Source organism: Pan paniscus, chromosome 9 (assembly GCF_029289425.2).
Source record: "Pan paniscus chromosome 9, NHGRI_mPanPan1-v2.0_pri, whole genome shotgun sequence".
Classification (NCBI taxonomy): domain Eukaryota; kingdom Metazoa; phylum Chordata; class Mammalia; order Primates; family Hominidae; genus Pan; species Pan paniscus.
The window spans coordinates 5,715,278-5,740,919 of NC_073258.2; the positions used below are offsets into that span (position 1 = coordinate 5,715,278).

The 25,642-nt window shown below is 40.2% G+C and overlaps 1 protein-coding gene across 17 annotated transcripts; it reads right to left on the minus strand.

The window, feature by feature from the left end:
* Positions 1 to 636: 636 nt before the first annotated feature.
* ZNF195 (zinc finger protein 195) lies at positions 637 to 21,436 on the minus strand. 17 transcript variants are annotated; one of them, XM_034931981.3, is made up of 7 exons: positions 21,209 to 21,422; positions 15,751 to 15,830; positions 13,855 to 13,981; positions 13,251 to 13,346; positions 4,048 to 4,194; positions 3,025 to 3,093; positions 637 to 2,868 (listed from the first exon to the last, which is right to left on the minus strand). In XM_034931981.3, exons 2-7 carry the CDS (start codon positions 15,763 to 15,765, stop codon positions 1,421 to 1,423), a joined length of 1,902 nt encoding a protein of 633 aa, XP_034787872.1. In that variant the 5' UTR covers positions 15,766 to 15,830; positions 21,209 to 21,422; the 3' UTR covers positions 637 to 1,420. The 17 variants fall into 17 exon arrangements, 16 of the variants coding, with proteins under 16 accessions (XP_034787872.1, XP_054949962.1, XP_034787874.1 ...); XM_055093987.2 differs by lacking the exon at positions 21,209 to 21,422 and adding an exon at positions 19,786 to 20,064; XR_008620138.2 differs by lacking the exons at positions 637 to 2,868; positions 3,025 to 3,093 and adding exons at positions 4,281 to 4,377; positions 4,850 to 4,906 and having other exon boundaries at positions 4,058 to 4,194; positions 21,209 to 21,436.
* Between the last annotated feature and the right edge of the window lie 4,206 nt (positions 21,437 to 25,642).

The window sequence follows — 25,642 nt, forward strand, 5'->3', positions numbered from 1 at the left end:
AATGGAAAGTATGTATGAGATCCTTGGGTCTCTAGCAGGTTCTGGAAGGGGGAGTTCAGCCAGGGGAAGGAGGGAGAGAAAAAGAAAGGGAGAAAGGGAGGCCGAACTCTGTCACCTTTCCGGGTTTCGGCACCAGAAATGTAAGGTCAGCCAAGAGAAAGGATGAAGAGACCCAAAGTCAGGCAAGCAAGCTTTATTGAGCTGCTTGGCTGCTCCACCACAGTTAGAGGAGGCAGCCCTGCTTACAGACTATAGCAGGTTTTTATAGGGCCAGAACTAGGTCGGGGTGGGGGAGCTGAGTTGGGGGTGCAGGAGAACTGGGTTGGGGTGGGGGAGCTGAGTCGAGGGTGCAGGTGTCTTGTCTGCATCCTGGAGATGTTTTTTGCCAGCTTTGTTATGCGAGGTGAACAGACATGTTAACCGCATCCTGTAATGTCTGGACAGTTACTGGAGGGATCAGTGAAGGGGGGTTTGTTTTTTGCCCTGGGGTAGCTGTGCGGAGAGCACAAGGGACCATATTGTAAGTCCTGTCGGGGGGGAAGGGAATGGTCTGATCAGGGTGACCCTAACAGAAGAGTATTATTCTAAACACCTATGTCATAAATCACTTACAAGTATATAAAACAACCACAAAGAGCCTCTCTACCAAGATTTTACTCACGCATCTTACATTTCAGTGTCTTTCACCTTTCACGGACAAGTATATCAGTGATGCACACCTAAGAGAAAAGAATTTCTCATATCTCTGATGCAGCAACAACTGACCATGTGTTTTCACATCAGCACTAGAAATGAAGACACAGCATCTACTGATTTGAGAATTCAATGACATCAATATTCGCTTTTCAAAAATTTAACATTTTTTCAATGCAAAAAAGTATATTTTGAATGTAATTATAACTCTACAAAAACTCAGTCTCATCCTCCTTTTAAACTGAAATATAAATGATCTATTTTAAGTCAAGATGTCTCTGTAGACTCAACACAGGGATTCAGTGTCATTTCTGAACGTGTCCATGCTCTATTCCTTTCTCCTTCAAATCCTCCATTGTTTACTTAAATTGGATTTTGCTTATTTTTCCCATTTAGTGTATTTGCAAAATATCTTTTAGTATGAACTCTAGTGTTTTCTAAGCTATCATTTTTGAACAAATGTTATTCCACATTTATGAGATTTGTTGGGTTTCTCTACAAATTTTCTGAAAGTTTAAGCAACTGATGCAAGTCTTCCATCTAGTATAATTGTAACATTTTTTTCAGAAGAAATACTCTTGTGTGCTCTGGAGACTTATATTTCATGAAAGGTCTTTCAATAGTAATTACATTTATGATAACTTTATTAAGTCTGAACTCTGATGTAAAGCAGGATGCGAGCAGATACTAACGGCTTTGCCTATTTTTATATTTGTTTATTTTTTTCTCAAGTATGAATGCTTTCATGTACAGTCAGGTGTGAGAACTGGGTGAAGGCTTTGCCACACTTTTCACACTTGTAGGGTTTCTCTCCAGTATGAATTCTCTTATGTACAATAAGGTTTGAGGACTGGGTAAAGTTTTTTCCACATTCGTCACATTTGTAGGGTTTCTCTCCAGTATGGGTTTTCTTATGTTTGGTAATGTCTGAGAACCACATGAAGACTCTGCCACATTCTTCACACTTGTAGGGTTTCTCCCCAGTATGAATTCTCTTATGTACAATAAGGTTGGAGGACTGGGTAAAGTTTTTTCCACATTCGTCACATTTGTAGGGTTTCTCTCCAGTATGGGTTTTCTTATGCTTAGTGAGGTCTGATAACTGCTTAAAGATGTTGCCACATTCTTCACACGTGTAGGGTTTTTCTTCAGAATGAGTTCTCTTATGGTTAGAAAGGCTTGAGCAAGTTCTGAAGACCTTCCCACATTCTTCACACTGGTAGGGTTTCTCTCCGGTGTGAATCCTCCTGTGTTCACTGAGGTGTGAGGACTGTGTATAGGCTTTCCCACATTCGTCACATTTGTATGGTTTCTCACCAGTGTGAATTCTCTTATGTTTAGTAAGGTCTGAGAACCACTTGAAGATGCTGTCACATTCCTCACATTTGAAAGGTTTCCCTCCAATCTCGTTTCTCTGGTGTTTGGAAGGATTTGGGCCGTGGTTAAAACCTTTGTACCATGTTTCACATTTGGAGAGCTTCTCTCCAGCAAGAATCATCTGTTGATTAGAAAGGCTTGAGCAAGAGATAAAGACACTGCTGCACTCTTCATATTTGCAGGGTTTTTCCTCAGTACCATGCTCATGTTCAGTAAGGTGGGAGCACTGGTTAAATACTTTGCCAAATTCTTCACATCTGTAATGTTCCCCTCCGGTGTAAATTCTATTTTTAGTAAGGACTGAGCAAGTTTTAATGACGTTGTTACATTCTTGACACTTGTAAGGTTTCTCTCCAGTGTCAATGTTCTCATGTTCAGTAAAGTGTGAGCACTGGATAAAGGTTTTGCCACATTCTCCACATTTTTGGAATTTTTTTCCAGTGTGAATTTTCTGATGTTCAGTTAGGAATGAGAACATTTGAAAGGATTTGCCACATTCTTGACATTTGAAAGGTTTCTCTCCAGTATTACTTATATTACGTCTATGTAAATTTGAAAAGTTATCAAAGATTTTAACATATTTATTATATTGAAAGATTTTGCTATGGGTAGTTGATGAACATTGGTTAAGTCCATTATAATCTTTTTGCAACTTACACTCATCTAAACTTTCCCAGTCTTTCCTTAAATATAAATTATCAAGGCCACAATTTCCATATCCTCTCAGTATTGTTTTTGGGAATGCATCTTGTATGCCCTGCTCTGGCAGAAGGTCTTGGGTAAAATGAGAAGACATAGCTGAAAAAAAAAAAAAAAAAGTTATCCGACTTACTAGACACAGATGAATACACTTTATGAATCTAATCTATAAAATAATACTGAGTACATTAGCAAAATGGCATAAAAAATACCACAGGCCCTAATTTCTGTATAAACATATAAATGTAACAATACCTAGTGAGAAGATGCATCTGAACTCTAAAAACCATTTCACAGTTTGCAGCACCCCAGGTGAGCACAATGCTAGGAGCCAGATAAGAAGAAAAAAAGTTTGTTACATTTACCCACTGCAGCCCCCGCTCCTCCGCAGTATAGCATAATGCCTTTAAGAGTACACCCTCAACTCTTGGCTTCTCCTTCAAAAGAGAAAGCAAATACTGGCACAAGTGTTTTTACTTTTGGCCTTTTGAAGCTTTGGCAAAGATTGGTTTCTGCCCCCCATGACACGGAGTGCTGAGAGAAATGGTGGTACTCTGAGTGACAGGTTGGGTCTGCTGAGACCGAAAGGAAATACCCGTGACAGCGGTAGGAAGGCTGCAGCAGCAGCACCAAGCAACAAGTGTATTGTGTGATTCCAGGGCACTACAAAGAAAGCTGAGAAACTCTCTTTAAATGAAAAATACACACACAATTCCACACAAGACACATCCCAGAACAGGCTTAAGAGGCCTCTAGAATCTGGGCCTATTTGTTTTAGATGACCCCAGGAGAAAGGCACATTATAAAGGTTGTGGCAGGAGGCTTGTTGTTAATGCCTGAATCTCAGTCAAAGATGACATGTACAGAGTATTAGGGTCACATGGCATAATCAAACAAATAAAAAAAGTTCAGAAATCAACCCTAAAATGATGGAGATGCATAAATTAACTGAAAAAAATAAAATTACCATTTGAATAATGCTCAATGAGTAAAAATGGCAAAACAGCAAACTAAGTAAAATTAGGAAAATAAGGATACCAATAAAAAGACATGAAGTATGAAAAACAGAATGAGAAACTGAGGTATGAAAGGAAATAATTACTGAGAAATTCTCAAAAGTAAGAAAAAAATATTAAAAAATCAAGAAGCTCAACACATCAACTAGTATAAACAAAAAGGGACATAAGACACATTATAACCACAGTTTCCAAAGTCAAAGGAGAAAAGAATCCTGAAAGCAGCAAGTGAAAAGCAAGGTACATGCTCTTAGGAGATTACCAGTGAATTTGTCCACAGAAACATTGAGGCCTGGCTGGGCACGGTGGTTCACACCTGTAATCCCAGCACTTTGGGAGGCTGAGGCAGGCAGATCGCTTGAGCCCAGGAGTTCGAAACAAGCCTGAGTAGCATGGTGAAATCCCATCTCTACAAAAAATACAAAAAAATTAGCTGTGTATGCTGTTGCACACTTGTAGTCCCAACTACTCAGAAGGCTGGAGTGGGAGAATCACCTGAGCCTGGGAAGTTGAGGCTGCAGTGAGCCACGATCACACCACTGCACTCCAGCCTGAGTGACAGAATAAATCCCTGTCTCAAAAAAAGTACAACCTGAAGCAAGAAGGGAATTGGATGAGATAGTCTAATTGCTGAACACAAAACTTCCAAGCAAGAATAATATAACCAGTGTCCTACAAAATCATAAAAAATAAAGGCTTTCTAACATAACCAAGGGCTACATTACCACTACACATGTCAAACAAGAAATGGTAAAAGGAGTCCTTTCCATTGAAAATAATGCGATGCTATAAAATAATATATAATCATATCAAAATAAATATATGGAAAAGATACACATATACAGAAAAATAAAATTCTGTGGTACTATAATGATGGTGCAAAAATCACTTTTAATTATTATCTAAAATTTGAAAGATGAAAGTAGACAAATAATCATAAATAACTGTTAATGGATATACAACATTAAATGATTTAGGGATATCAGTAACAAAGTTGAGGGCAGATTTAATAAGAAAGAATTTTTGTATACAACTAAAGTTAAGTATTTACCAGTGTAAAATACCTTGTTGTAACTTTAAGATGTTTTATATAATTTCCATGGTAACCACAAAGAAAATATCTATAAGACACACAAAAGAAAATTAAAAAAGAGTCAAAGCTTATTATACAAAGTACAAGACACAAAAAAGAAAGAGAGAAAGAAAAAGCTATAAGAATCAAGTAAAAAAAATACAATGGCTAAAGTACATCTTTTCATTTCAGTAAATTGCTTATTTAGGAACTAAACTACTCAATCAAAAGGCATATGCTAAATAATTTAAAACCAAACTAAGATCAAACTATAGCTGACCTACAAGAGATTCACTTGAGATCTAATGACAAAAAGAGACTGAAAGTGGCAAGATGGAAATAGACATTTCATGCAAATGTTAATGAAATGAGAGCAGAAGAGGTTACAATTGTATTATGCAAAATACATCTTAAGTCAAAAAATGTCATATTTCATAAAACATACTTTAAGTCAGAGCTCACAAAAAACAAGAACATAAAACAGTAACAGAAGGGAGAATGAACTGGGAACCTATGACAAGCGTGGGTGCATATTCGTATATATATTTAGGTATTGAAGTAACTTCCTATTATACTGCTATTTTTTGCTTCAATTTTGCAAGTTCTTTATAAACAATTACAGCATCAAAGCAAGAAACAGACAGCAATATAATATTGGCATACTTCTACAACCCACTTTCAGTAATAAATAATAAAGCAAGACTTAATAATTGTAGAGAGGACTTGAAAGCACTACAAAACAATTCCACCTCACAGATATAGAGAGAACGCTCCACACAACACAGCAGGAGACACACTCTTCCCAAGAGCTCAGAAAACATTCTCTAGGATAGGCCACCTGTTGAACAAATAAATAAGTCTTAACAAATTTCAAAAAATTGAAGTCTTCTGCATTACTATATATGACCAAAATGAAATGAAACTGGAAATAACAAAGAAAAACAAAAAAAATCACAAATATATGGAAATTAAACAACACATTTGAGCCTTCTCTTGTTCAAAGGTTGAAATACTTAATATTGCAAAGATGTTCACACTGTCCAATGCAGTCTACAAACTCCAGGCAATCTCTTTCAGATTTTGAATCCTCTTTTTGCAGAAATAAAAGCAACAACCTAAAAATCCTAAGACATCTCAAGGGGCTGTAAAGCACCTAACAATTTTCAAACAGAGGAACAATGTTGGAGGTATCACACTGTCTGATTTCAAAACACATTACAAGGCGACCATAATTAAAACAGTTTGGTACTGGTATAAAGGCAGACAAATAGACCAATAAAACAGAATGTAGCACAGATTTAAAAATAAAACACAGAAAAAACTGTAAAACAAATATAATAGCTAAAGTATGGGATTTATTGAACACCATGATCTAAACTAACATATTCATGAAAGAAGTCTTACAAAAAATACATAGCAGAAAAGCAGTAGAGGCATTATTTGAAGAAAAAAAGGTTGTTAACTTTCCAAATTTCAGTGTGATAAAAATGTTACTAACCAAGAACACTTGATCTAGAATAATTTCACTTCAAAAGAACAGGGGGAAAATAAAGACTTTCCAAAATAAATAAAAAGATGAAGGTGTTCACCACCACTAGCACAGTTCTACAAGAAATGCTAAAGGTTGGGTAGGCATGGTGGCTGATGCCCATAATGCCAGCTTTGGGTGGGCCAAGGCAGGAGGATTGCTTGAGGTCAGGAGTTAGGAATTAGCCTGGTCAACATAGCAAGACCCAATCTCTACAAAATACAGAAAAAATACTCAAAAGACTTCATCGTGTTAAAAAAGACAATGATGCTAGACAGCATTATAAAACCATATGAAAATATAAAACTGTGTTAAAGGTATATAAGCAGATATATAATACTTTACTATCATAATGATGGTGTAAAAAATTCAAAATTCTGCTATATCTGAAAAAATATCTGCATAAATCTTTGCTACCGGACACAAAATATATAATAATTTGTTACATTAACAGCACACTGGAGGGTGTTACAGTTTTTGTATTCAATGAAGTTGTGAGATTAAAATCTGTATTTATAATTTTAAGGTGTTTTATGTACTCTCCATTTTTCAAGGTGATCCCAAAGAAAATACCTATACAAGGTCTGCAAAACACAATGAGAAAAGAATGAAAGCTTGTCCACACAAAATCAACAAAACAAACGATGAAGACAGTCAAAGAGGAAATGAGGGATAACATATCTACAAGAAACACAGAAAACAGTAACAATCAAGATGGTGATAGTAACTTCATTTCCTTCAGAAATTATTTTAAATATAAATTAACCTACTTATTGAACAGAAATAAAATAGCTGAATTGATTAAGAACAATATGCTAGCTACAAAAGACTCTAGCCTTAAATAGTAAAATAGGCTGAAAGTAAAAATAAAAAAAAAATTCCATGCAATTAGTAACCACAGTCAGGTGGGGTGGTTATCCTTATATTAGACACAATACACTGTACGTCAGAACTGTCACAGGAGATAAAGATTAATAGCATGTAATGGCAAAATGCGTACATTAACCAGGAACCTGTAACTGTTTATCCGTCTATATTTATATCTAACATCAAGGCTCCCAGATATATAAAGCAAATATGGAGAGAAGTGAAGCAAGACGTACACAGCAATACAATAATTATCAACTCTAAGACCCCATTTTCAATACAGAATAGAAAATTACACAGAAGATCAATAAGAAAGCTTGGGCAACATTACGGACCAAATCAACTTAACAGACATGTATAGAACTCTCCAGTCCAAAGAAGCAGAATATACAATATTCTCAAATACACATAGTACATTCTGTTACAACAAATAACAGCTCTTAAAGATGAAAGTCTCATGACATGTTTTCTAACCAAAATGTAATAAAACTAGAAATCAAAAGCAAAAGTAAAACTGGCAATGCCAAAAATGTATGGAAATTAAAACCCTTGAACATACACATTCTTGCTCAATGGTCAGATAATTTAGTTTTTTAAAGATGTCAATACTGCCCACACTAATGTACACATTCAATGTAATCTCTATCAAATTCCCAAAGCTACTTTTTGATTTTTTAATCCTAAAATTAGTTTAAGAACAATAACTAGTCAAAATTCTTTAAAAAGAACAAAGAGGCATTACACTTTCTGATTTTAAAACATATAAAGAGCTACAAAAATAAAAACAATGTGGTACTGACACAAAGAGAGATAACTAAATGATGAAACAAAGCAGAGAGCCCAGAAATAAGCCCTTGTGGATAAAATCAAGTAATTTTCCACAAGGTATCCATGACCACACAATGGAGAAAAGAATCCTTTCAACAAATGATGTTAAAAACCAGATATCTACATGGAAAAATGAAGTGATATCTTTTCCTTGCACCATATACAAAAATATTGTAAATGAAAAACATAAAAATAGAATAGGCTGGGCGTGGTGGCTCACGCCTATAATCCCAGCACTTTGGGAGGCTGAGGCGGGTGGATCACGAGGTCATGAGATCGAGACCATCCTGGCCAACATGGTGAAACCCCGTCTCTACTAAAGAAAAAAAATACAAAAAATGAGCCGGGTGTGGTGGCGGGCGCCTGTAGTCCCAGCTACTCAGGAGGCTGAGGCAGGAGAATGGCGTGAACCCAGGAGGCAGAGCTTGCAGTGAGCAGAGATTGCACCACTGCACTCCAGCCTGGGCAACAGAGCAAGACTCCATCTCAAAAAAAAAAAAGAATAAAACTCTTAGAAGAAAATATAGGACAGCAAATGCATAAGCAACAAAAGAACAGAAAAACTGAATTACATCAAACTTCAAACTTTCTGCAAATCAAAGAAAACAATGAGTGAAGTGAAAATAACACCTAAGAAATGGGTAAAAATCACACATTTGGTAGGACTTAATATTCAGAGTATATAAGGAACTTTTACAACTAAACAACAAAAATTAAATAATTTGATTTAAAAATAGATGACAGACTAACTGAAATCTCTCCAAAAAAGATATGGAAACGCCCAACAAGCCTTGAATGAATGCTCAAATTACTAACCTGTAGAGAAATGCAAAACAAAATCACAATTAAGATATTTCCTCACACCTATTAGAATGGCCACTGTAAAAAAAAAAAATCCAGATCTGTCAAGGATGTGAAGACATTGAAAACCACGTAACCTGCTGGTAGGAAAGAAAGGATGCAGCCATGATGAAAGATAGCATAGGCCGGGCACACTGGTTCACACTGGCTCACACCTGGAACCCCAGCACTTCGGGAGACCGAGGTGGGTGGATCACTTGAGCCCAGGAGTCCGAGACCAGCCTGAGCAACATGGCAAAACCCTGTCTCTATTAAAAACACAAAAGTTAGCTGGGTGTGGCGGTGTGCCCCTGTAGTTCCAGGTCCTCAGGAGGCTGAAGTGGGAAGAAGGCTCGAGCCCAGGAGGCAGAGGTTGTAGTGAGCTGAGATGGCGCCACTGCACTACAGCCTGGGTGATAGAGTGAAACTCTGTGTTAAAAAAAAAAAAAAGCATAAATGTTCTTAAAAAAATTAAAAATGGAATTATATGATCCAGCAGTCCCATTTCTGGATCTATATCAAAAGTATACAAAGCAACTCAGGACTTAGAAGAGGTATTTGCACACCCATGTTTACTGTACCACCATTCAGAAAAGTCAAATGGGGGAAGCCTCAAGTGATGAACACACAGAAAAAATGTGGTATATACATACAAGGAATATTATTCAACCATAAAAACAGTAATATGGAATTACAAAACACTAAGATGTTAGTCATAAAATCTGCTATGAAACATTGATGTACCATTAAAAAAGAATTTGCCTAGATAACTACAGTATTCAACTGTGACTGTGTAGTCATGAAAAGTAGGTATTTTGAATCACTGGCATGCAGTGGACAGCAGTAACATTTCACAGAAAATGCACTACAATCATTATGAAAAGACTCTACTGAGAACATTTTAATGACTAAGAGATACTAAAGGTAATTTTTATTATATGTTTACTATACCGATGCTATTCTTATGCAAAATTAAAATGCTGCCATCCAACTTTTAGAAGCAAGGAATAGCCTTATATTTCTAAATAAAGAGAAAAATATAAATTATGTAAAATATGGTGAGAGTCACTGATATATAAAATAAACATCTGGGAATAAATCATATTACTATTTATATACAGGTTGAAGAAATAGGATAACTTAATCAATGTGGAGTGCTTGCCGGGTGCAGTGGTTCACGCCTGTAATCCTGACACTTTGGGAGGCCAAGGCGGGCAGATCACCTGAGGTCGGGAGTTCGAGGCCAGCCTGCCCAACATGGACAAACCCCGTCTCTACTAAAAATACAAAAAATTAGCCAGGCGTGGTGGTGCATGCCTGTGTGTAAATCCCAGCTACTCAGGAGGCTGAGGCAGAAGAATTGCTTGAACCTGGGAGGTGGAGGTTGCAGTGCCGAGATCGCGCCATTGCACTCCAACCTGGGTAACAAGAGCAAAACTCTATCTCAAAATAAACAAACAAACAAATAGTGCTTACTAAATAATTCAGACATAACACATTAATTCTAGCATATTGTTCTGCATATTAGAATTTGAAATTAGAGATAAATTTGAAATGGAACAAAAGAGAAAGTGAAAATGTACAGGACAGTGACATAGAAAAATGGTGACATAGGTGGACCCTGGGTTATATATTCCCCGACAGCAACAAAAATGTGTCAGTCTTCTTGTACAGAAATGCCTTTCCAAGAGAATCAGGCACCACGGCTCATGCCTATAATCCCAACTATTCAGGACCTCGGGGTGAGAGGCTCACTTCAGGCCAGAAGTTTAGAACCAGCCTGGGTGACACAGAGAGACCTCATCTCACAAAAATGCCTTTAATAGAGCTTAGTAATCCAGGGATGGGGGTTGTAAAATTCTGCTAAAGACCAAGACTATAGATTCAATAAACTTCTTATCAAATTCCAGTGGCCTTTTTCACAGTAATGAAAATAGAATTCTAAAATTTATATGGAATTACAATAGACTTGGCATAGCCAAAGCAATCTATAGGAAAAAGAACAAGGGAAGAGGCATAATATTTTCTGTTTTCAAGTGACATTTTAGGACTACAGTAGTAAGAACAGGATGGTATGCGAACAGAGAGGAAAACTGCTGCAGAGACCAATGGGACAGAACAGAGAGCCCAGAATTAAACTCATGCATATCCACTTAACTAATCTTTCACAAGTGCACGAAGACGATACAATACAGACAGTATAGTCTCTTCAACACTTGGTCCTGGAGAAACAGAATACCCACAATCAAAATAATGAAATAGCCCATTTTTCTTACACCATACTCAAAAATTAACTTGAAATAAAGCCTTAAATGTAAAACATGTATCCTTAAAAACTCTGAGAGAAAACCTCTGATATTGGTCTTGGCAATCATTTTTTAGACACGACACCAAAAGTACAGCAACAAAAGTAAATATAAACAAAATGGAGTACATTAAGCTAAAAAGCTTGTGACACCAAAGACAATTTACAATCAAACTTTTGGATACTAGGATGGCTAATATCAAAAATAAGTAATATATTAGGGCTGTGCAAAAGTAATTGTGGTTTTTGCCTTCTAAATAGTAAGAAATACTCTTACTTTTGCGCCAATCTACTAACAATGTTGATAAGGATGTAAAGAAAAAACAATTCTGAACGCTCAGAGTTCTCAACTGGTAGAGTCATTATGAAAACCAGGGTGGAGGGGCGTTATTTAAAAGTTAAAAAAAGATAAACCTACCCTGCAACGCAGCAATCACACTTCTGTGTATATAATAACTGAAGGGAATAAAAGCAGCATCTTGAAGAATTATCTGCTCCCTCATGTTCACTGCAGCATTATTCACAATTGTCAAGATATAAAGACAAGCTAAACGTTTGCGGATGCTGAATGGATAAAGAAAATGTGATATAAATAGACAATAGAATATTACTCGGCCATAAAAAAGGAATGAAATCCTGTCATTCAACAACGTGGATGACCCTGAAGGACATGCTGCTAAATAAACTCAGCCAGGCCCCAAAGACAGAGACTGCACGTTCCCCCTCAGACGTGGAATCTGTCATGGCTGAACTCACAGGAGCAGAGGACAATGGCAGTTGCCAGGGCCTGGAGTTGGGGAAAATGAGCTGTTGTTCAAAAGGTACAAACTTTCAGTTGTAAGATGAGTAAGTTTGGGGAATCTAATGAGTAGCTTCACGAATACTATTAATAATCTTTTGTATGCTTAAAGTTTGCCAACGGTAGACATTAACTGTTCTCACTACAAGAAAGGGTAATTACATGAAGTGATAGATTTGTTCCTTGAAGTGATTGCACTAATTATTTCACAACGTATACACATATCAAATTATTACATTGTACACAATATATACACCATTTTTATTTCTAAAATAATCTGTTACACATATGCCCACATAGACACACTGTATATATGTGTGTGTATATATACATGAATGGATAAAGAAAATATGATTTAAATAGACAACAGAATATTACTCCAGCATAAAAAAGAATGAAATCCTATCATTTCAAAAGGATATGTTGATATATGATATATACACACATATATATGATATATACACACACATATATACACACATATATACATATGCACACATACATACATATGAATGACAGAGTCCTGATAAGCCTCATACTAAAAAAGAAGAAATTATAAAATGATAATATTATAACTATTACAGTTGGGAGTCAGGGAATATAAAGTTTAAATGACCAACCTCAGCTCATACTAAAAAAATAAAATAAAATGTTGAAGTAAAATAACATTAGATTATCTCGTATTTGGGCAGATGCCTAGTGTTCGGAGAAAACTGCTGAGTATATATTTCTGTAGACTCCCATTTAAAACCTCTGTAGGATACGAAATCATAAAGCAGAAAGCATACAACATCTGTTTACGGGACTTCTGGGATTTCTGAACCAATCACCATCACCACGCCTCTCGCACACTTCAGACATGATGCAAAGGAAATCAAAAAACATTTAATAGAGTTCCTCAAAAATAGGCAGGTACAGGCATATTCCCAAAAGCAGTGGCGGAGCACGCCATGAGACCACACAGGCCCTTACTCGTCAGGAGGAGGACTCTGATTTTTACTGTAACCTTTATAAAGGAAGATCACTAAACAGGAAGCAGAGTCTATACAAAATTTAAGAGAATGAGACAGAAGACGCTCCTAGGGTACAGCAAGAGAAAGACACCCAGGCTCTCAGAAACCATCTCCACTAGGGCAGAGCTTCTCAAACCACATTTTAAGGTCTGGCTTCCTCCTCGACCTCTGGACCTCTCACCTGGGTTACCTGCTTCGTTCACTCCCACCCACCTGGATGTCCGTCTGCTGCCTCCTGTCTCTTCACATTCCAGGGCTCTTTTCGTTGCTCCAGGCAGGTGATCAGGCCTGGCTTAGAGACAGTGAGACCTGTTTTATTAGAAAAAAGTGACATTACTCTTGCTGAAATTCTCCAATTACCAACCTTGTACTATGCTTAGTAGAGTGAACATTATAAAAGATTCTAGAAAATTAATCCCAAAATTATGCTTCCTGACATCACCTTTAGAATATTCATTAAGTATTTTAAATGTGTGGGTTCTTAGTTTCACCACTCAGTACTGCTGACATAAAAAATTGGTGGTGGAAATTTGACTTTAAGTTGTGGGCAACAATATTTCATGCCACTGAATTTCTGGAATTGTCACTAGAGTGAAAGATACAGATCAGCTGAAAAAAAAAGGAAGGTTTATGTCAAGATGAACCACATTTTGAAGATTTTTTTTTTTTTTTACATCAACTATTCCCCATGTTTTTCTTAAAAGCAGGGATCTGAAACTCATTCATGCAACGCAGAAACTTCCAAAAGACATTCCGCAAAGGAACGAAAGGAACTGTTTAGGGCATAGGAGGAACTACATATTGAAGTTATCCTCACCAACGGAGAACAAGTTTCTGTAGTTCTCCAACATCACATCCCTGTACAAATTCTGCTGAGCAAGGTCCAGGCATTTCCACTCCTCCAGGGAGAATTCTATGGCCACATCCCTGAACGTCAACAGTGTCTGAAGAAGAAACAACAACAATAACAAATACCAAGTGGCTTTGGGCAGAGTTCTTAACTTGATTCAAGGTGAAATGAGTGAGTGAAGAGAACTGGTTGTGACTTACACAAGTGACTGAAATTATACAATAAGGTAATTCTTAGCAGAAGAATACTCTCTAACTCTGAGGAAAGAGAACTGCCTGAGAGCCACATAAGCAGTGTACATACAGTACTTTTCGGGTTGATAATAAGTATAACATTAAGGGCATCAACCAAGGCATGTCCATTTTTGAGTGCTACATTTACGTCACATGAATAAGCTGTGTATATTTCTCAGGCGGAAAAGTCATGGTGAGTTAGAAGCTGCCTCTCCAATTTTCATGTGTCCAATAAACTAGTGTGCAGATTTTGCTTCAGGAAATTGGAGGTCAAGGCTGAGTTTCCGAATTTCTAACACGCTCACCAGTGATGCCAGTCCTTTGGGCCCAAGGACAATATTTTGTCAAAAATCCTGTAAGTGGCAAGCCTGGGTTTATCCCAGTTTTTCTAAACCATAAACAGAGATGAGATTCTTCATCTTCTAAAGCAAGGCATATGCAAAAAGAATCTAAGAAGCAAAACCTTTCAGATTAAATGTGATTATTTATGCACATTAATTAGTAAATTTCCTCAAGGTACTTAAAAGAGAAAAAAATAAACTCCACAATGGAAAATCTGTCAGGGAGCTCTTTAAACAACTGAATAAAACTAATATCAACTGTAATAGGACAGATTTTTATCACGTGCCAATGCACAGAGAAGGACATATTACTGGTGTGATATTGGCCAAAAGGTCAATTATAATCCGAATCAAATCATACTGAAACCTTAGTGTTATGCAAAGTTCAAGAGACACATAAATATCTCCCAGGTTCTGACAAATATCTCCCAGGTTCTGTAATCTGTTTTCTTTTGTCTTGAGACCGAGTCCCACTCTGTAGCCCAGGCTGGAGTGCAGTGGCACGATCTCGGCTCACTGCTACCTCTGCCTCCCTGGTTCAGGCAATTCTCGTCCCTCAGCCTCCGGAGTAGCTGGAACTACCCACATGTGCCACCACGCTTGGCTAATTTTTGTATTTTTTTTAGTAGAGATGGGGTTTCACCATGTTGGTCAGGCTGGTCTCGAACTCCTGGCCCCAAGCGATCTGCCCACCTAGGCCTCCCAAAGTGTTGGGATCATAGGCGTGAGCCATCATGCCCAGCAGTAATCTCTAATAGTGTATTAAAAGAGTCTTTCTTTAGCATTCTAAAAAGCAAGTGTCTTTTCATTTTTCTCTTTTCCAGAATGCTTTGAGTTATCCTGGGCAATAAATGTCATCTGGTTTAAATGTTTATTTTCTTAGTCCTGTTCTGCATGCAGCTTATGGAGCATCCAGATGAAACCTAAATAGTGCACGTTTCCCTTCTTTGCTGACATCCAAAAACCACACCCCATCCTCAAGAGGAATCCTGGGTATCCACACGTTCAGTGCCACGAAGTGAACGTTTTCAATACTGCAGGTCATAAAGTCATGGTAAGAATTCTTCATGGCATATAAGAAGTCAAGGTGAAGATAACAGAGAGACGGCTTTGGTATATAAAAAACAAATATTTTCAGGGACCCTTCATTATTTTAAGAAAAAAAAGTAGTTGAAACAAACTTATTATGCAGAAACACCACAAGTAGAGAAGTAAAGGTTTCCAAATTCTAAACACATGACATTTCAGGAGCAAAAGTGGACACAACCCCTGACCTGAGATGCATTTACCTGAGCACCAGCCATTTCTTTCTCTTTCTCCTGCTTCTCTGGGATTTCCTCTTAGGAAAGATTCTCTGGACAAATCACACCTGCATCGTGAGAATATGCCTTTAAAGGTGTCAGCACAACCCCTTCACCTGCTACCACCACAACCATCAACAGAAAGACCAAGAAATACAGAAAAAGTCCACGCTTTTCTGTTCTTTATAAAAGAGATTCGGGAACAGTAAACTTCTACATGGAGATCAAAATGTGACTTTCTCTCTTCCTGCTCTCAGGTTCCCTCCCCTGCTAAACAACAGCAATTCTGCTTCGGCAATTGGAGTATAAGCTGCACTGAGCTGGCCTCTGAAACCTAGGCAAAGAAGGCCCTGTGACCTCCCTTTGGAACCAAGGCTGAGCTCAACTCGTACAAGTGCATCTGAAACCCCCATCACTGATTCTGGCCACACCTTAGAATCCCATGATGCATGTGATTTAAACAGCACTGGTGCTTCCACCCAAACCAATAGGCAGAATCTGTGAGGGCAAAGGTGAGGGCCTTTTTTTGAGTTGTCCATGTGATTTAATTAGAAGCCAGGCTGAGAACCATTTAGCTAAGCCTTGCTTCTCAAGCTTCAATGTGCATATGAATCTTTTGGTAATTGTGGCCCCACTCTAAGTCATGTGATTCTGAAGATTTCAAAGGGGTTCATGGGTTGGATTTTTTAACAGTTCTGCCATTAATGGTGATGCTGCTCCCCCAAGACTTGTGATCATTAACACTCAGCTAAAGAAAGCAGCCCCAGCACAGTCCCTTACACCCAACCCTCTGACCACAACATAAGTTCTTCTGGTGCAAATGGAGACAGCCAATCTCTATTCTGAAAGATTACATTATTTCCTGGCTCTTTAAAGTTTTCCAAGGCTGGAGAAGGAAGCAATGTCTGAGTCTGTCTGCATTTGGAAAACAACGTGTACACACGTATGAATGCAGTGTTTATTAAGCAGGCACGGGGTGCTTGGATGTATGTGACAGCACTGTGCTGGGCACTTCACGTCATGTGAGTTAATCCTCACCACACCCTGGGTGATGGAACCAAGTGTCCTGCAACTCTCAAGATATAGATGAAGGGACCAGGCTTTGTGCTTCTTCTATTTTCCTATCATTAACTTTTTAAAAGTGTAGTGATAAAAGCTCCAGATAGACCAATGGAAGGGATACAGAGGGGATGAAGTATAGTGCAAAGGCACTTTCCATTGTTGTGTTTATCTTCACTTTCTTGTGGCTTGTGAAGCAACTATTAGACCCACAGGACTGAGAAACAGGTTGCTGGATACGATGTCTCTAACAGCGCTGGTGTTAGTAAAAAAGAAAAATTAAGGCTCCAAAATAGAGAGTTCTTTGATCCCATTTATCTGCTTTGGGGTTTCCGAAAATTCTGTGTATCAGTTCCGGAGAGGCAGCAGGAGTCAAACTCTGATTTAACTCTGTAGTTAAACCCCAAACTGATTTAACTCTGTAGCTAAACCCAAAACTCTGATTTAACTCTGTAGTTAACTCTGTCGGAGGAGAGTCCAGGGTGAAGCCAGACCTGGATGAGACTCAGAGAAGGGGAGTCTGGGCATGTCTGGGCAGGGAGAGGGCCCTACTCAGGATTCTGCTCTCTATGCTACTAGAGTATTTACAATTCTGTTTTTCCTAAAACTGCCACCCCCAAAATTTAAATCCCAGGGTTTGTATAATTTTAATCTATGTTGGCCACTTCCTTGTCTATTTTATAACATAAAATAACAAGCAATTTAACCAAAACCTTTAGGATTTCCTAGGACACATATGGTAGAAGCTAAATATTTATTTTTAGCCGGGCAAAAGCAACAGAAATAATACCACTACCACCTTGTCTGTCTGAATATCCCTTCAATATGACATCAGAACTCACAACAACCACATCAGGAAAATGGCCCAAATGAAGCCGAAGTCCCTTTGACCACTCCCTTCTTCATGCTGACCCCAAGACGCTGAATTCAATGATTTATCCAGTTACTGGAAATGGAAAAGTTTCTGGCTTGCAGGGACCATGGCTGCCTTCTCTGTTTTCCTAATGGCTACACAAGATAGAATCAATTAGTTTATCAGTTTGAATCTCCAGATCTCATTTTTGTTTTTTACTCAAGTGCCAGAAAACTGGAGTAATTCCCATGTGGATACTAATGAGGTTTCTTCTCTGAGGGGAGGAACAAACCCTGGGTGACTCATTTCTCTTATTCTACAACAGAAGCACAGATAGACCGTTTTGTCAGCCTGAGCCCCGTCTGCACAGTGCACTCCTGAATGTCCGAAAGACTCCAGGTGCTGGTGAGAGAGTTCCTGGTGACCCTGGACGGATGCCCTCTATGGCCATGAGATCCATGATAGTTGCTACCTTCTCCCTGTTGCAATCCTCCTTTAGAGTTCAATAACTTCCTATCTTAAGCTAAATTTATTTTATTTGACGAAGTCTAGAAACAGCCCCAGGATAATAACGATTCCATACCCAGGAAGTCCTCCCCAGCTCCCTTCCATCCCAACTCTAACTGCATCTGCCTGTGGGTCCCCAGTGCTCCCGGGCTCTGCAGCTTCTCTCCGTAGAAAGGCTCCTTCCATGGTTGCTGTGAGCAGTCTGGGGCACCCGCAGGGGAGGCTCCTTGGGAAGCACTAGCTAGGCCAGGGGTGTCCGATCTTGGCTTCCCTGGGCCACACATAAAATACACTAACACTAACGATAGCTGATTAACTGAAAAAAAAAAAAAAAATCACAAAAAAATCTCATAATGTTTTAATAAAGTTTACGAATTTGTGTTGGACCACATTCAAAGCCCAGGCCAGCATGTGGCCCAGGCCTGTGGGTTGGACAAGCTTGAGCCAGGCCTTCGATTGCTTTCTTTTGCAGACTCAGTATTGGCCTTAGCTTGGAATGACTGTTCTTGGGCTTCAACTTCCCAATCAGGGTTATCCACTTAGGTTTAAATAAGAAAATACCCAGTGTTGGAAACATCCAACAAAATCACTCAAACAGTTTACAGAAGAAAAGGAAACTGTAAGCACTTACACTTTCACCTCCACAGAAAAAGCAAAATTATTTATTGCTTTCAGACAATGAACTTGTCATTTAACTATTTCCATAACAAATCATATAGTAAACAATCACATGTGAACACTTTTAGAAGTGCTAAGTTCCATCTCCTACAACTTAGCATTAAGCTCAGACATCTAGAGAACAGGATATAAAACAGAGATATTCACGACAACAAATTCATCCTGCAAAAAGAGCTCATGTTCTGATGAATCTATGTAATTTACCAAGTAATCTACCATAATTTTTTTGTAGAAAATGTAAACATTCTCCACAGCCATCCAAGAAGCATTTTATGTTCCCTGGTAGCATTCCCAAAGCTAAGCCCTGGAATTCTGTTGGAAATCATCTTCCACAAAAGAACAGACCTAAGTAACTTTCTACCCTTAATCACTCTGGAGAAGAAAAAGGTATGTATGACTAGATATTTAACTTTTTTCCTGAAATTGACCTATTTCATGTCCTTTGTAAGTATTTTCTTACCTTTCAAGCTCTACTGATAAAATGTAAATTTATAATTAAAAATCCAACGTTGCAGTAAGTGAATAAATTATTTCAAGGAGACACAGAGAGTGGCAGTGCCGACTGGAACACAGACACAGCTAATGACTTGTGTCAAGTCAGGCTATTCTGTTCCTTGGGAGATTCTCCCACCTCCATCCTGTTCACGGAAGTGCACACCGGCCACCCCCGATGATACACTGCACTGTGCCCCGCTGAGTGTCCCAGGTGAATTTTGCTTTACAGGTTTTGCACCATCTCATGGGGTTGAGTTTTTCTTGCTCTTTGAAACATTCTGTCTCCCTTCACAAATCTGAGAGTCCAAAGGGCAGAAATGATTTCGGTCTTTTCCCTCTGACAGTGGCATGTGATTGGCTGATCAGCCATGTGTCTCCAAGGATTGAAAGTTGGGTTGGGTGAAGACAATCTTAATGTCCTAAGTGGTTACCTCTTTAGAGGAAGAGTAGACCAGGAGATTTCTCTCAGCCCAGGGCATCCAGCTGCTCCCTGGAGAGGCCACACTTCATACCTCGGGCTGTCCTCTGAGAAATAACCCAGGGCCTGAAATTCACTAGATGCTCCAGCAGACATGGCCATGGTGGGCATCCTGTGTTATCCCTGGACAATACTGAAACTGAGGAAAAAGTCCAGAGGGTGGCTGAGAGCAAATCACCCTGTCAAGTTTCCAAAGTGGAACCTCAAACCAAAGACATTCTGGTAAGGTGTCTGTGCCTAGGGAAAATAAAAAGGAGGAGAGGCACAAAGACTTTTTACAATAGCGTCAGGGGATGATTCTCTGCTTTCCTGTCATGTGGAATGACTACAAACAGAAAACAAATCTCTTAAAAAGTGCCGTCCAGGCTGGGCGCGGTGGCTCACGACTGTAATCCCAGCACTTTGGGAGGCCAAGGCAGGCGGATCACATGAGGTCAGGAGTTCAAGACCAGCCTGGCCAACATGGTGAAACCCCGTCTCTACTAAAAATACAAAAATTAGCCGGGTGTGGTGGTGCAGGACTGTAATCTCAGCTAGTCGGGAGGCTGAGGCAGGAGAATTGCTTGAACCCGGGAGGCAGAGGTTGCAGTGAGCCGAGATCGCGCCACTGCACTCCAGCCTGGGCGACAGAGCGAGACTCCATCTCAAAAATAATAATAATTAAATAGCAGGCAATCCGACTGAGGTGGCTCTAGTGCCCTGGGTTCTTAGGTTAAAAAAAAAAAAATCTAACTCAGATGCGTTTCTTGCAAATGACTATCTTGCAGAAACAAAATTCAGGCTTCGTCAACCACAAACCTCTAATTAACTTCTGATTACAGGACCAGAAAATTTCAGCCTAGATAGCTCAAATCAGGAGATGACGTAACTGTACCGAACTAATGAATGAATGTGGTTTGCTTCCTCATGCACCTGATACAAGCCTTTCCTTCAAGGCCGGCTGGTGGGACCTCCAAACCCAAAAAACATGGTTGGGTCCTCTGCCATTCATGAATCGCTCTTTGCTCAAATAAAACTCTTTCACATTTTTGCAAGGACTCCCTCGAGAGAAAGGAGGGACTGGGGCCCCCAAGGGCTACAGATCATCCTCTTATGCACAAACCACCCACGGAGTCGGGATTCTCCCTTCCTGACTCGGGGAGACGAGGGTCTGCGGGCGAAGAGCTGCCGGGGGGACATGGCTCTGGGCTTGGGCCAAAGCCGCTCTGCAGGGATGCGCCGGGGCGCGCGGGGCCCGGCCGCCATGGTGCAGCTGGAGGGGCCTCGGGTCCGCGGAGCCCGGAACCCACCCGGGCAGCCCGGTTCCTCCCGAGCCGGTACCGCGGGTTCCAGTCCGCCCCTCCCTGTCTCTCAGGAGGCCTGGCCCCTACACTCACCATCTCCTGGCCTCCAGAGAGCCTGGCGTTTCACTTCTGGATCTCCCGGTGCCTGCGGGTCACACGGCCTACGGCTAGCAGGGGACACAGAGCCGCGGGGACAGGAAGTGGAGCTCTGTCGGGACAAAGGCCCCGCTAGATCCCGGAAGCCGTCCTCTCCTCTCCAGACATGTGCCTGATTGGACAGTCCCCGCCCCTACTCCTCTGATTGGATAGGGCCTCACGCCCCGCCCCCTCAGGCCCTGAGTGACAGGAGCTGTAATCAGACAATGGGCCGAATGAGACAGCAAGGACAGGTGCTGGCCGCGATCTTTTGGAGCGGGGCTTCCTGCCTGCGCTGTCCGGCCCCACCTAGAGGATATTTACATTTCATCTTGTGACTGCGGTTATGTTCATTTATAAATAATAAATATATGTTATTCACCAATGGAAAGAAGAAAATAAAGACAATCATTTTGAATTTTTATATTTTATGGCCTTTCTGGCTTTTGGTCCTTTGAACAGACAGCCTGAAATTTCAAAAAGGATTCAAGCCTCTAAGAATTAAAATGTGAGCCATGTGTGAATCTTAAATTTTCTAGTAGCCACGTTTTAAAATGTACTAAGAAACAGGTGAAGTTGATTGTAATAATTTAACCCAGTATGTAACCCTTTTCCTCTATGGTCAATATACGATTGGTAAGGAAGTATATATTTTGGGGTACTAAATCTTTGAAGCTCACTCTGTATTTTACCTTTTCAGCACATTTCAGTTCAGACCAGCTGTATTCCTGTTGTTCAATAGCCACACATGATCAATAGCTGCCACACTAAAGTGCAGCTCTGAGGTCTAACCTCCCTTATGTCAGGAAGTGGAGGGTCTGAATGTCCCTTTTCAGCCAGAGGTGAGGGAACAGCCTCTTGCTACAAACATCTCTCCTCCGGTCGAAGGGTGGACGAGATGGTGATCCTAGAGAGCATAGGGGAAAGCAAAAGAAAATATCCACGGGTAGAGGACTGCTGCCCATCAATAATGGGGCCCTAAAAGGAGAGAACACATCTTCAGATCTGTCCACAGCCTTGACCTCCAACATTTAGATATGGAGGAGATAGACTAGAGGCAGACTTATCTTGCTATTTGGCCTTAGCCCTAATGATCAAGCTGTGATTGTCTGTTTCTTCCCGTGGTTGGGGGGCTGTGTGAGTAAAAGCACCAATCACATATATACATGTGTACATGCATTTCTGTATGAGGGAACATTATCTTACAAAAGATCCAACTTTAAATAAGGGGGGAGAATTAGTACCTATAAAGTGCTTTCTTCTTGCAGGTAACTAGGAATCAACCTTTCATTGAATCCTGGCACCCTATCTGCCCTGGGTGCATGTATTAGTTAGCTATTGCATAACAAATCACCGAAAACTTAATAGCTCATGATTGAGTTCATCAGCCATTTACGCTGAACTCAACTGAGCTATTCTTGTCACAGCTGGACTGCTTCATGTATGTATGGCCAGCTGCTGGTTGACTAGGTGGCTCTGCTTCTGGGGATGAGATGGCTATCAACAGTGGCACCTTCCTTCTCCCTACCACGGTATGTCATCCTCCAGCTGGCTAATCTCATAAAGATAGCAAGGTTCTGATAGCTTGATCTCATAAAGATAGCAAGGTTCTGAGAAACACAGAAGCATTTAAGACCTTTTGAGCCTAGGCCCAAAACTAGCACAAAAGCTGTCATATTCGCAGTTGATATGGTCTGGCTGTGTCCCCAGCCAAATCTCAACTTGAATTGTATCTCCCAGAATTCCCGTGTGTTGTGGGAGGGACCGGGGGAAGGGGGTAATTGAATCATGTGGGCGGGTCTTTCTCATGCTACTCTCATGTTAGTGAATAAGTCTCACGAGATCTGATGGGTTTATCAGGGGTTTCCCCTTTTGCTTCCTCCTCATTTTTCTCTTGCCGCCACCACGAAAGAAGTGCCTTTTGCCTCCCGTCATGATTCCGAGGCCTCCCCAGCCATGTGGAACTGTAAGTCCAATTAAACCTCTTTTTGTTCGCATGTTCAGGAATGTCTTTATCAGCAGTGTGAAAACAAACTAATACAACAGTTTTCTATAGCCAGAGAAAATAGTGCCAGCCAGATGCAAAGTTTGGGAAACACATTCGGCCTCTTGATGGGAGGAGCTGTAAGAGCACACAATAAAGAGCATAGATACAGAGAGTAATGAAGAATTGCTGCTGTTTCTGTAATCAGTATTATTCTACCCTTTCTTGCAGAAGAGGTTTATATTACTGCTCCAAGTCAAGAACCTTGCCCAAAGTCCCACAGCTGCTAAGCAGCTGGGCTGGTACTCAGGATCAGCTCTGCCTGGCTCTGCAGCCCTTACTCCTGCATAGACTGCACTGCTCATACAGCTTTCCGAGGCCTGCAAGTTTCTGGAGAGTAACTCTTCTGCAATAGAGGCAGAATTCCTTTTAGATTTGGGCCCATATGGTGCTGTTTACCATTGGGAATAATCAATCACCTCGAGAAATTGCAGAAGCTTCTTGGAAGGACATGGAATAATTTGGGGGAAATGGCTGATAGATGACTTTAGGAAATCAGAGCCCAACAACAGAGGAGCAATTTTAAAACAGAATGTATCCTATATGTCTGTAAATGCTTTCATTCCTTTTTGGTATTTGTAGGCTGTTCATAATTTTCAACACTGACTATAAGTACTGTGACTGAAACAACCTCTTACTCTGAAATCAAGTGACTTAAAGATACATCTGCTGAGAAGACTTTTTTTTCTGCAGCAATTTATCCAAACAGCTAAGTACATCTTGGAGGTGTCCGTTGATTTTTAACAAGGAAGAGCTATTTTTCAAGCCCCTATGTGGCAAATCCCATCAGTATGCATGGAAACCAGCTACAGTGAATGCATTCTTTACCCTGAATCAATTGTTCTCACGCCTGCTACATGTAAAATCACCTGGGGGGATGGCATTTAGAATTTCCCAAACCCAAGTTGCCACCGACCAGTAAAATGAGAATCACTGGAGTGGGGCCTGGGCAACATTGTGGCTTAAAGGTCTCCGGGGGATTAGAGTGTGGGCCAGACCCCAAACCACTGCTTTTTTTTTTTTTTTTTTAACTTTTAAGTTCAGGGACACAGGTGCAGGTTTGTTATATTGGTAAACTCACATCATGGGGGTTTGTTGTACAGATTATTTCATACCCAGGTATTTGTTTTCTGCTATATCCCCAAGACCATGAATCATATCTGGCACATAATAAGCATTTCCTAATATTTGTTCAAAAAGGATATGGCAGTCTTGGGGGGCAGAAGGGGGAGTGGGGAAAATTTTTAAATAACGCAATTTTTTTAAAAGGCACAATGTTCTACAATGTCAAATTCTCTTGCATATTCAGGAAAATTGAGGGTTTTTTTCTAAAACACGCTGACATAATGGGAAATAAGATGCAAAATTTGCATGAATGTTTAAGACAAAGTCTGAGGTTTCCAAGAGATGTTGTGCTGGGGAGACTGTGTGCTACAAGCTCGCAAAGCTCTGGGAGGACAAAGCATTCATCCTCCCTAGCAGAGGCCGTGAGGTGAGAAGCTCGGTGGAGCCCCCAAGCTTTGGACTTTTAATATAGAGTGTTCAGGTCCTTATAGTTAGGGCTCATGGCACAAGCAGGTCACAGGTCTCTGGCTCCTCTGACCTTTACCCTCCTTCCCAAGGGAAAATGTGACTTTCCAAAGCAAGAAACTTGAGGGCGTGGTTCACCCCAGCCCTGGCATCTGCCCAGAGCCTGAGAAGGAAGGAACAATGATCCTCCAGCTACCTCACAGGGCTGGCACAGGGGGTCACTGCCTTGTGGATTGCCCAGCTGTGTCGGGCAACCTGGACCCTATCTGTGGGGATGTAAAGAGGAAAATACAAAAGTCTCCATGAGGGCACTGGGAAGGTAGAGGCAGGAGAAACCTCCAGGCCTTCACTACCCAGCCTTGGACCCATGGTGGAAAGAGAACATAGTTGGTGTTCTTGTGTGCTTACACTCCAGGTGGCACTGTGGCCTCGTTGTGGCTCTGAAAATGAAGATTTGGAAGGAGATCATCACAGCTAATGTTTAACAAGCCCCTACTGTATGCCAAATCATTCACCCCTTGCAACAACTTAATAAGCTAGGGATTCGTATTAGATATATTTTACAGAAAAGGAAACAGAGACATAAAGAGGTGAATGAACTTGCCCAGATGGCACAGCTAATAAGTGGTGGAGGCAGAACAGAATCTACACAGTGTGGCTCTGGAGCCCACATTCATTGATTCCGCAAGTGTTTATTGAGCACCTGCCATGTACAAGGTCTGTGCGATTAAATAGGGCTATAATTAATAATATAAGCATTATAAACCACTAGCACTTTTTAGAGTTAACATTTTCTTTTTTTTTTGCAGGTTTGAGGC